The sequence below is a fragment of the Alosa sapidissima genome, chromosome 21, assembly GCF_018492685.1.
Source record: "Alosa sapidissima isolate fAloSap1 chromosome 21, fAloSap1.pri, whole genome shotgun sequence".
NCBI classification, from domain to species: Eukaryota; Metazoa; Chordata; class Actinopteri; order Clupeiformes; family Clupeidae; genus Alosa; species Alosa sapidissima.
The window spans coordinates 17,836,542-17,849,041 of record NC_055977.1 but is presented as its reverse complement, the minus strand read 5'-3'; the positions used below and the strand labels follow the sequence as shown (position 1 = coordinate 17,849,041).

The 12,500-nt window shown below is 41.9% G+C and overlaps 1 protein-coding gene across 5 annotated transcripts in view; it reads right to left on the bottom strand.

Moving 5' to 3' along the window:
• The window catches only part of LOC121695338 (collagen alpha-3(IX) chain-like), a 32,132-nt gene that overhangs the window by 14,358 nt on the left and 5,274 nt on the right, over nt 1-12,500 (bottom strand). For 2 of the 5 annotated variants that reach the window (XM_042076069.1, XM_042076067.1), the window contains exons 3-16: nt 10,026-10,097; nt 8,955-9,084; nt 6,991-7,387; nt 6,478-6,558; nt 5,507-5,524; nt 3,726-3,815; nt 3,107-3,142; nt 2,576-2,647; nt 2,290-2,334; nt 1,980-2,015; nt 1,634-1,657; nt 1,449-1,502; nt 1,256-1,327; nt 1-29 (exon numbers count right to left, since the gene is read on the bottom strand). The exon at nt 1-29 is cut by the window's left edge and continues 10 nt beyond it. In XM_042076069.1, the coding sequence (XP_041932003.1) occupies nt 1-29; nt 1,256-1,327; nt 1,449-1,502; nt 1,634-1,657; nt 1,980-2,015; nt 2,290-2,334; nt 2,576-2,647; nt 3,107-3,142; nt 3,726-3,815; nt 5,507-5,524; nt 6,478-6,558; nt 6,991-7,387; nt 8,955-9,084; nt 10,026-10,097 (1,156 nt within the window). The remainder of the gene's footprint in view (nt 30-1,255; nt 1,328-1,448; nt 1,503-1,633; nt 1,658-1,979; nt 2,016-2,289; nt 2,335-2,575; nt 2,648-3,106; nt 3,143-3,725; nt 3,816-5,506; nt 5,525-6,477; nt 6,559-6,990; nt 7,388-8,954; nt 9,085-10,025; nt 10,098-12,500) is intronic. The other 3 variants (XM_042076071.1, XM_042076072.1, XM_042076070.1) reach the window with 2 other exon arrangements.

Sequence of the window (12,500 nt, the reverse complement as noted above, 5' to 3'; positions counted from 1 at the left end):
TCTGCGTTGGAGCCTGCCCCAGGAGGGCCCTGAAAGACAGCAGAGAGAGTAACACCAGAATCAGATCTCAGCCACAGAGGTCCCGACACAGTTAGTCTCTGGCTCCATAGCCCAAGATGCCCTCTATGTCCCAGCAAGCCCCAAGGACACTCCCCAGCATTAGAGCCATGTACAGGATGCTCAATAGAGCTGTGCAACTACAGCGGCAGCACTGAACACACTTTACTGTATAATTCAACCAGTTTTACACCACTACTTTAACCAGACTTGGAAGAGAAATATTGGTTACACTTCACTTGACAATATAAGAGTGACATGACACTGTCATGAACGTGTCATAAACAAGTCATAAACGTTTATGACATAACGCTTCTGTTATTAAGTGACATTCGGTTTTTGTAATTACAAGTTAGGGTTAGGATTAGGGTTTGGATTAGAGTTAGAGGTTAGGATTAGGGTTAGGGTTAGAGCTAGGGTTCATGTGTCATGACAGTGTCATATGTTCATGAGAGTTCACAATTTGTGTGTCGTGAAGGAGATTGATTAGCCATCCTTAGGTTTTGTAAACTGGAAGCAGAAAGAAGATAAAACAGCATAAACTCAGGAGGGATGACATACATGTGATGAGAGTTACTAGGCAGAAATTATTATGTTAAGGGATTATACTAATGAAGCAAGCTCATTTAATATTCCCCAATTAAAATCTCAACATGTCCATGTTGTAAATTGTAGGAATAATCAAGTAAGGAAGGTTCACAAACACTGAATTGGAGGAAAAAGTACAGCATTTCACAATACAACCCTTGTGATGAGTTCATGTGCAGAGCAAATCACGAGGGTCTCAAGTTATTAATGGCTAGCTGGCATTGCACAATATTGCATATTGTTCCATTTTCCTCATGATGTCAGAGCATGCTGTTAACGTTTTACCTCAATTCTGCTGCCATAGCAGCATGCAACACAGGAAAAATGAGGAAGATATGTCCACATCAGCTAAGGTAGCTTTCCACACTGTTATTCAGCATGCTGACATACAAAAGCACTTTATGGATTTCACACACAAGCTTAAGGAACTGTGCATTTTCTTTCAGCCTCTGGATTCAGCTAATGTAAGCACTGTTAGCATTGGTGGCAGGCACACTCTGCCAAGTTAGCAACAGGAATGATGGAGACACAGAGTCCAGAAACAGCCCCTGACCGCCTCTGCCTCTTCAAAGCGAATGCACGCATAAGAACAAGGAAGATAGGATCTTACGGCTGGCCCTGGAGGTCCGGCGACGCCGGGGGGTCCTGGCAGACCGAGAGCTCCTCTGGGGCCTGGTGGGCCCTGCAGAGATGAATTGGTGAGATTAAAAGGGAAGCAATGGAGATCACACGATGACCAAAGCCACGGAAAAAACCCGCTGGTCAAATGTATAGTCGCCTACTGTTACTTTTTAAGCACAAACCTCAGGTCCGATGTTGCCTTCATCTCCTGGAATGCCTGGTTTCCCTGGGGGGCCCTGTGAGAGAGTGCGGACACACACACAAATAATGTACACAGTGCATATAAAGTACATAGCACAGTCCAGAGGTCATCTGGACACTGATTTTTAGTAGTAAAGACATTTGGATTAAAAAAAAAAAAGCTCACAGGAGGTCCAGGCTTCTGCTCTCCCTGTGAAAAAAGAAGAGAAAATAAGAGTGAGAAATGCAGTATTTAACCATACAACATTTCTTCTGCTGCGTGATGTATCATCACTGTTGTCAGTCTGAGCTATGGCACTTCCTGCTAGAGAAAGGGTATCTAATGTGTCACAGATATAACAGGTCAAGGCCAGATCCAAGTCAAATTTGACTGATATAGTGACAGCTCACTCTGCCTGTATGTAGAGCATGTTCACACAGTGGAATGGATTATTGATGTTTTTGGATTTGATTTGGGACTCTTGGAGCTGTGTTCGGTGTGATTGGAAATCTGAAGAATAGTGCCAACTTACAGCAGGTCCAGCAGGGCCAGGAAAACCAGGTAGTCCCTGTGTTCAAAGAAAAACAAATGGTCTAATCACATTGAAATGTTACCAACAATATTTTCAGTAAGATTTTTTTTCCCACCAACAAAATCATTGTTCTTTGATGAAAACAGCAATATATTTGTTCTGCGCTATATTTATGCAGCACAGAATATATCAAAGTAGTCTGGATCCACAGCATTGCTCAAAGCTAAACAGAGGTATTTAAGAAGAGATGAAGAAGCAAATAGTCTTGTCAACAGACTGAGGCTGACCAGACAGAGATGTCATGACTTACTCTCTCACCCACAGGTCCCCTCGGCCCCATTGGCCCCATCAAACCCTACGAAAGAGGTAGGGACACTTTTTATTTTGGAAGAAACAACATGGATACAAAATATTTTAATTAAATTATTTAATATTGTGACATTTAAAAATACAAAAAAAAAGTTTATTAAAAGTGTGCATTCAGATTCATCTACCTATTTATGCTGCATTAGCATACACACTCAAACAGTATTGCATTATACAGGTCATGGATCACATGTTAACATTTTGACACGTCTAACAAGGTTCTTTCTTACAGGCGATCCAGGAAGGCCAGGAACACCTCTTTGTCCAGGCAGGCCAATCTCCCCTTGGTCTCCTTTGGCTCCCTGAGTCATACATACACACACACACACACACACACACACACACACACACACACACACACACACACACACACACACACACACACACACAGAGAAGGGGCAAACAGTTCCGTCACCTTCACTGTTGCCAGGTTACAATGCCGCAGCGCTGTTCCATGCTAAATCAATTATGGTCTGTCCATTTCCCACGATTCCACTACTGTCACAACGGCCAAATGAGACAAGCCTCAGAGGATGTACCGACCTATTTATTACAAAGGTGAATTCAACCAACTTCATTTACCTGCACTGATACTGATATGGGGAGACACACACAGAGTGAGAGAGAGAGTAAGTGAGAGAGAGATAGAGAGACAGATAGATGGAGAGAGAGAGAGAGGACCAGAGGTCTGAAAGTATCAGTTTACTTAAACATTTACTGTAAAAAGGGCCTTGGCAGAGATTGATATATTGTATACTCACAGTTGCCCCATTGTTACCAGGAGTGCCTGGAAGACCCTGAGAAGAAGAAGAGGTTTTGCATTAGTCATGTGTTGCATAATCAGTTACAGAAGATGGGTCCAAACATTGCACTAATGTTTTGCCGAACAAGGGAGCAACTAGATATTGTTTGTAACAGGTTTCAAGTGTTTTATGGGTTTCAATGAAGGGTAACAATGGCAGTTTACATTAGCCAGCGCTACAGTAATGGACTGATGAGACAAAAGACATTGAACTGAACTGCAATGTTTCCCTTACAGTACATCACAATAAAACAGACATCAGTAATAGCAGTTACGGATAACATCCAGCATTCTGTGCTTAAATTTGGCTCTGTTGCTGTTCTCCTCTGTTCTCTACACAGGGCAATGAAATATCATCCGTAACAGTAAACTACCTTTTAATTTCAATGTTTCCTGACCCTTCACTGTAAAACATCCTCAGGGACGATAAACAGTAAGTCTTTGAAGCTGAGTCTTTTCCACTACACATTGCTATAAAACATCATCAGGGACAGTAGAGTGTCTTTGTATTTTGTGAGGTTTTGTCTTCTCCATGCGTAGAGCTGTGTGTGCTGTGTGTACTGTCTTGAGGGACTCACGTCTCTGCCGTCTCTGCCAGCCTCTCCCTGAGGCCCACGAGGCCCCTCCGGTCCTGCCGGGCCTGGAGGGCCGACCACGGGCTTATCGGGCTGAGGAGAAGGCAACACAATAAGACCAGGCAACACATATTTTAAAGTTCAACTAAAGATAAAAAAATAGTTTAGTTCAACTAAATAAATAGGATTTTAGTTGAGCTAAACAGTTTAAGAGATGCTGTTTAATGCTATCCTATTTTGTTATAAGCAATAAAATATTTTCTCACTGCCTGTGCTGGTTGGGGAGACTACGTCATTTTGACATCACATTGTCGCACTACAGGTCGGGAACGTCAAGTATGTACTGTAACACGCCTTGCACATTGGCCAGATGGCACATACTCTCCACACCTACCTGAACAAACCAGCTCTCTTCTTCTCTTGATAATGACCCTTTACTATGGCATGCCACAGGTTAGCCCATAATTAAAAAGCATATTTGTTGACACTGTTTTGTACGAATGAGCAATTGAATATTATCCAAATTGTAACTGTATGTGAGCTGACTAAGTGATGTTTGTGAGGGATTAACAATAAGTAAGATGCTGTCGGTATGTTTTACGGGTGTCAGTTTTGCTACGTGGGTTTAACAGGACGCACTGGGGCTTAAATTAAGTATCTGTCAGTATTTAACCAGATGCTAATTTCACAGAGTATTATTTAAGTCTCCAATTTATTTCAGTCTTTCAATTGTTGTTTTCCAAAATTTGATTAACGCTCACTATGATTTGGCAAAGCATGATGTTAACAGAGGAAATTGCTGCAGTAATTGCACTCCAGTGCCTAAATGATGCTCCAGGCCCTATTTCCATTTTGTTCAGGCTCACTGCTGATTGTCTTGTCTCAGGAACTACTTGGAAACAGGACCCAGAAAGTCCATAAATACCCCCCCCCCCCCCAAAAAAAAACCCAAAAAAAACAACTTACACCAAAAAAGTTCCCTGAGGGACACTTTCAATGGAATAATGTCTACCACGATGGAGTTCAGTTTCTGGATTATTGGATTCAGGAGTGGTTTTATGTGTATCTTGAATGAAAGCCAGGGGAGCTTGTATGACTATCGGTCTTCTGGAAGTAAGAGCAGCCTTATTGTAGGTGCGAGGTTGATTTTTTTGGAATGAGCTACTGGAAACAAACAATGTTCCAAGGACAGAGGAAGTCCTGAAGTTCAAGAAGGTTGAGAGAGTCCACCATGTGACATTAGGTAGATGTATTTAATGTGTGTCAGAAGGGAACTTGCAAAGAATTATATATTCAACAATTAAATGCATATTTGACATAATTGTTGTATAACATTTTAAACAAATGTTATATTAATATATTCCTATAGTTTACTGTAAGTGTTGTGGTGTATGTGGCTGGCACACATAGCTTTTGTCTATTTTTCTTCTTTCACTTATTACAGTGGCTGCAATTTCAGTGACACATGACACTTAAAGTGGCGCACTACTAGTCATATAATAGCTGACAGATGTCAGACAATGGTGCGACAGTAGCATTTAAAAATGCAACCTGACATATATCACTTTATTTTAAAAGAGACATGTTGTCTGTTTTAATTGTTTTAGTATAATACCTCCTTGTTCCTCTTTCATATTTTCTCTCTCATAGCACCACTTGGTAATGGCAGAATATAGAGTAGCACAGAGCAACAAGGTCGTAAAGCAACAAAGCAATAAAGTAGATTATTTGCCTTATAAAGGGAACACACACACAAAACAAAGGAGAATTTAAAAAATAAATACCTCAGCATTGGCATACATCTGAAGAAGAAGCAAGAGAGAAATGAGATCAATGTAGAGTTAGTGAAAAAACGTCACCCCCCACCTCACCAAAGAGTGTCAGAGAAAGCACTAGGCCTGGTTTCAGACAGTATAATTTTACTTACAAATTCATTTCAAACTGAACAAACTGCATGCATACTGCACCCAACAGGAACAGGCGGATAGCATTTCAGCAGTCAAGTTCAATTAAGGAATGAGTGCATTTGAAGATAAGATAATACTGTCTGTCCCCATGTCTGAAAAGCACTGTTGTACAATGCTACTGTTGCTGGATGGGCCACATGCTGGCTAAGACAGAGCCCCTTGATGCTAATTTATTGGCTCAAAAAGCAGAAAGGTGAACCGATGCTAAAGCTAATCAAGCAAAACACAAACAAAAAAGGGACACAACTAATCACAGCACACACATCTCAAGTAATATAACATACTGTTACATACTGTAGATATAGCAATTTAGCATAACCGTGCATGAGAGAGTTTATGATACTAGCGATCAGCGATCACAATGACCAAAGGAAGACAAGCACATGCCATAACATGTAACCCTTGGCCTTCTGGTCATTATGATGTAAATTTAAAATGTAGACTCACCAAATTAAAGGTCCATGATAGATTTGCGTGAAACAAATAAGACACTGAGTGACAATGTAACTTTAAAACTTTAAACGGATGTTTTAACGGGTTAGCTATGACTGGTTAGCATACATCGCAAATTAACATGGTTTCCTAAATTCAACAACTGGAGACATAATTCTCAACAATCTGTCAAATGATTTGCCACAAAGAGCCATTATGACCTTTACCAGAGTGTTATGTTGCACAAAGACGGATAGGCTTTATATGTATTAAAATAGTCTGACTAGCTACTTACTGAAACAGCAGAGAGGGTGCATAATCTTAAGAAATGACGGCTAACACACAGGCATTGTTACCTCAGTCTGTGGGAGCTCACTGCAGGTCTCTCGCTGGGCTCTCTTTGGGTCGCAATGAATCAACATCCACTGAAGCTCAAACTGAGGAAACAAGCACATTTCATAAATATTATTTTGTTCTCTGTGCCATTGAGATAATGCACATGGTGACTCACACTGTCTGCCGCAGTGGTGATTGAACAGACCTGCCTGTGTTCTAGTACATGTTGTTCTCACCTCATATTTCCTTTTCAATAACTGATAACTCAAGATTACTGTGGTTGAGTATGCCCAGTGCAACTCCTTATGTAATTTCTCAGAGCTAATTAGAGCATTGCTGTGTGTTTGTGTGTGTGTTTAATTGAATGTATGTATCAATATGCCCATTTCATCCCCCTTTTTTGTACCTCCTGCTCTCCTCTCCTGCTCTTTAATTCTCTCTCACACACACTCTCTCTCTCTCTCTCTCTCTCTCTCTCTCTCTCTCTCGCTCCCACATTTCCTTCTTACTTCTTCCCCTGCAGTGCGACTCACCACTACAGAAGTGCTTGAGTCAGCATCCAGCCTGCCGATGAGGGTGTCACCCTCAGTATTGATGTAGCCTTTCTCCTTGATGGGCCTCTGGTCCACCGGCTGGCAGTCCACGGCCAGGGTGACCTGGTCCCTCTCTACGCCCACCATGACCTTGTGCCACTTGGTGTTGAAGAGGACGGAGAGGCCGGGGAAGGTCACTGTCTGGAGGTCACCATCAAGTGTGGTCAGGAAGAACTCCAGGGCCTGCTGGTCACCATTGAGACGCAGGCCGGCCTGCTTGACACCAGTCTCGTCCACGATCTGCCAGAGGTTCCACACTTTGTTGACGGTGTTCTTGATCATGCGGAAGGTGGTCATGAAGGAGTACTCTTCAGGGAAGCCGCGAGGGAAGTTAAGCCTGGGAAGATAACAATATGAAATAGGAATATGAAATATGAAATAGGAAGAAAATCAATACTACACACTGTGTTTGAAGGTACATGACTGCCTGTAGACACAATAAATAATATTTCTCGGTGCATAGGCCACTTCTAGCGTTAGGGCAGCTTTTAATGCATATGCTATATTCTTTTTGCCATGAAGCCACTTCAGTTGGGCAGTAGTCTTGTGAATTATTTTTACACGCCAAGGGTACTAGAAGACATATGATGTCACAAATCAAGAAAAATAGGCCATTATCACAAGCCTCCTCTCCTGAACCCCTTAGGACCTGCTTATATACAATGTGAAGACAGCATAACTGGCAGAACTCTCTCATGACCAAAGCCCCTCATCTTACCCCTAGAGTCTGCAGAGATCACACATGTGACTCTCATGATTGTGTCATAAATAGGGCCGAGTTGTAAATCACTGGATTTAAGCTGAGACCGGAATGATCAGATCAAGACATCAATGAAAAACCTTCCTGCTGGAAAGGGGTCTGAAGGGAGGATAGGAATGGGAGGATGGGGGTCTCTTCCGCACCCTCGCCCTGCAGCACCCCTAGGCATGTTTAATGAGCACTGCACTCCATGGGTGGTTTATTTATAGGGGGGTGCTGCCACCAGCGCTCCAGAAGCTTGTAAATGGATACAAGGGCAGCAGTAAAGAGAGAGAGGGGGGTTCCTGTTGGGCCTGTAAATTAAATGAAGGCCATGCCCAAGCAGTGTCTGGCGATGGAGACAGACTTAGTTGTCCACGTATCCTCTTTTATGGTACAGTATAGGGGATGTGGGACTCCGAAGCTTTTGCTCTGCAGCTTTTTTTCAGTGATTTGACAAACACTTACATAACACATTATCACAATTCCCTAGAGAGTGTTGATTCATCAAAAATTAGTTAGGTAGCTCTATCACCTGCCCCCCCCCCCCCCCCCACACACACACACAAAATCCCTCTGCACCCCTATCACAAACATCATCACATTTCGGTGAAACTGAAGTGCTCGAAAACATCCAAGGTTACAGCCCTTCTCCTTTTTTTGCACCCCTGATGTCTTACAGCGAAATGCTTTTCACAGTAGCCTAATTGCCTGAAAGCCCTCTTAAGGCCCAGGAGAGAGCTGCCATGCTTGCGAACCCCCCCCGCCCTTCTTATCTAATTTCCCAACCCCCTCCCACTGAAGACACAGGAGGAGGACACAAAGGAAATAAAGTTCTGGAGGAGAACTGATCAAATATGTCTGTTCATGTCCCAAAGCAAGGTGTAAGTCATACGAGAGGGGATCTGGATGCAAAAACCAAATAGGTTCAGGCATGTTGTCCCCCCCTTATTCTCCACAGCCAATTACTAGCTATTTCATGTGCGGCAACACCTGGGTCAGGCCTGTAATAAGGTAACACCTGTGTTGTGGACGTCTCTGTGCCATTGGATGTTTTGTGTGTGTGTGTGTGTGTGTGTGTGTGTGTGTGTGTGTTTTCACACCCTTCCTTTGTATTTTAGTCCTCTTTTTATGATTTTTTTTTTCGTGTTCTGTTTTTGCTTACCGTGTTGGAATCTGGAAGTTGGCCTCCCTGTCGAGCCGGTAGGCCACCTGGTGGGATGTGGAGCCCTCCACTTTCCTGACGCCCTTCAGGGGGATGACGTCCAACTGGAACTGGGTGATCAGATCGAAACCTTCCGCAGGAAACATTAAATCGTTAATGCTGCCCGCGAGTTATTTTTGGAGAGACACCTGTGTTTTTTAATGCATGTCCAGTCTTGTTTGTTGAATTAACAATTATTGTTTAGGGCTATAATGTTCAGGGATCTTTTCTTACATTTGGGTTTTTATTGCTCATTTGAAATCATGTACGTGAGAATAATTTTTTGGCATTTTAAAGTGCTACGGTTCACTGGCACTAACATATGCAAATGATTTCAGGCCATGGTAAGGTTTTACTTTAAAGGAAACGCTGGAAACTAATTAACATCTCGCTGAGTTAGAATGGTTCCTACTTAAAAAAATCAGCTTAGCTAAAGCGGAATGTTTTTTATTTGGTTCGGTCTTAGATCTAAGGGTGTCTAAGAAAACACAGTAGCTAAGCAGTCCCAGCATCTTTTCTTCATCAAAACAAACATGGGAGAGTAGGCAGTGGAGTCTCAGACTGCGAAATAGCAAGCCGAAGATTAAAGAGGAGCTATTTATGGTTTAGGCTTTTTTTCATGCAATATCTTTTAATAAATATAATGTAATGACTTTCATTTTGTGCTTGCTTCTCCATAGCCAATAAAAAAGATGGGTGATTAATAACCTGAGCTTGAGCTTGGGAACGATGAAATGGTTGTCTGAAAAAAAGTAATTACTTTGGAAGAGGGATTGTTCATAATTTCATGTCATAAGTCTTTATTATAACGCCCTCAATTCACATTAAATTTGATAAAAATAGTGAAATGACTTTCCCTTATTCCTTTCTTTACATTATCTGTAGTCAGTGAAAGTGAAAAGTATTTATCAGAATCTAATTTTATGTAATTGGAATTACCAGGAGCCAAGTAGATCTAATTTTAAAGTTGAGTAAACCCAGAGAAAAAAAAAAAACATGTATAAATGATTACTCTGGTTGCTTCTGTTTTACCTGGAAGGTCATCTTGTCCATTTCTCATGGGTGGGCAGACAGTGTCACCGTCTAGTCTGTTCATGTCCAGCTCTGAAAGGCAGAGAGAGGTTGGTTTCTTCACTTTAATTTGTTTTCATGTCTTTCCCCAGAGACTGTGTGTAGCATGTCACATTGGATTGGACACACACACACACACACACACACACACACACACACACACACACACACACACACACACACACACACACACACACACACACAGCAGTCAACACCTATAAACAGCCCCAGATGACACTGGCTGCTTCCACCTGCCAAAGCTACTCTGTAGGTGAGGCACAGTGTGGATTGAAGGCACAACCTTAGCCACAAAAGAATAAGCATAAACCGAAACCGCATATTTTTCTGCATAGACTGCCCCCCCCCAAAAAAACTAAATAAATAAATAAATAATTCATAGTCACATAATATTTGTTTTTATTTTCATTCCAAGCATAAAAATAAGCAGAGGCAATGCGATCTATGACATCTCATGAGGAAAATGAAATGCCTAATGAGTTGCCTCATCATTTCACTGAGCTTGTTAGTGTCTGCTAACAACATATTTTATGGATGCTGTCTGTTGTTGCACAGAACAGAAACCACCAAAGCAGATGACATTGTGCTCATCATGTATAAAATACTGCGCAATATTTTGCTTGTCATCTTTTTGAAGAATTCTTTTTTAATCTCCTAGCCTCATGATACCCCAGTTACGGAAAACAAAAACATGACCAAACCACATTTAATCAATGTGTAAGACCGGCAGTGTTGCGTGTTGTTAACCCTGCTAGCAGGATGAAAAACCTATGTAATATTTATTGTTCTGAGCCTCTGGGTCAGGTTTGGGCAGGTCTGATGAGCAGGTAAGCTTCTTTGCTCCTAGTTTTGATCTTCATCTGATTTGTCGGCTTGGAGCCCAGTTAGAAAACAAACAAGGAACGCAATCAATGACAAGGGGCCAAACCATTTTTATTTCAGCAGGTGTCATCGATGTTCCATGGAGGATTATTGTGATCTTTGATTCTATTTTCTTAAATAGTCATCTCTTTTTTTTTTCCATAAGCAGAGAATTGCTGTACTGTGTGGAATCTGCAGTTTTGGAATTCTCCTCAATTGATTTAGCTTTCAATCGATTTGAAAATAAATTCTCTGAGGTCTTTATTGTGACCTGAATGTGAAAATTACAGTAACAATTTATCATAATCAACCTTAAACAATATAAGACTATAATTAAGTTTCAGACGTTTAAATAGAGCAAATATCCTATCTACAAAATGTGTTGATGATGCACCCGGAGGAGCTAAAATAATTTGACATTATTTCTGCAGTGTACTTGTTGTAACTTCTCTACCTACTTGTAAAGTGATAAAAAAAAAAAAAAAACTCTATGGAGCTGGACGGTAAAATTTGCGGACACGTGAAGCTGGTCTAATGAAATAGAAACCAGAAGCTATTCCCCTCTTTCATAGTCCCATATCCTGACTCAGCTGGTTCGGAGGGGTAACGAGAGAACACATCTGGAACCCTTTTTTTCTGCTCCACTTGCCTGGGGAAAAATGGGCTATGGTACACTGCGGACAAATAGAAATACACACCCCTCTCTCCTCCTCCTTCTCCTTGTCTCCCCTCCAGGTATACTCCCTGCTTACTGCATACATACATACAAGCATACATATACAGCCCCCTTCTGCTGTTAACCATTCACCCCATGGCAAACACTTTAATATGCACACGGTGTGCTCATCAGCACAAATGAGAGGGCCTTGGTACACTGCCATGTGTTTGGGTGCCCACAGAGATGCCTGCTCTCTCTCTCTCTATCTCACTCTCTCTCTCTCTTTCACTATCTCTCTCTCTCTCTCTAGGTTTCCCACCATCCGCATGGACCACACACTGCGTGGCTTTATATGCGACGGGAGGGAAAAAGCCCTGCAGGATAATTTTAAGTGCATCCATGTAAGCCCCAGCACTTCCTGTTGCCTGATTTATTACCTGAGTGTGTCAGATTATAAGAGACGCATCATCCTCATCCTCCTCATCATCATCATCATAGTCAGGGTGCAGAGATTATCTGTAATAATCTTATGCTCATGGCCGCACCAGAGCTATTTTTGGCGTGTGCACACCATGCACATCTATGACTAAGGGAGGGTGCTGAAAAAAGCCCCTGGGCTGAAGCAGACCTCGTTGCTCTGTTTATTTACTGTGGGGTGTGATGTTTGTTTATCAGTGCCTGGTAACACTGCAGAGTCCAGCATTTATGTGTGAATGGTATATACAGGTAAATAGTTACTGTACACCAGTGTAGCAATGCAGTATACCCACAGAACAGAACAGTTTGGTCAGGGAGATACAACAGTGAAGTACTATTGCATTCTCAGCACAACATCATGTATTTTAGGTTGCAAATACTGGTCACTGTCATGCAGGCCATAGTGGTTGAAGGATACTGTG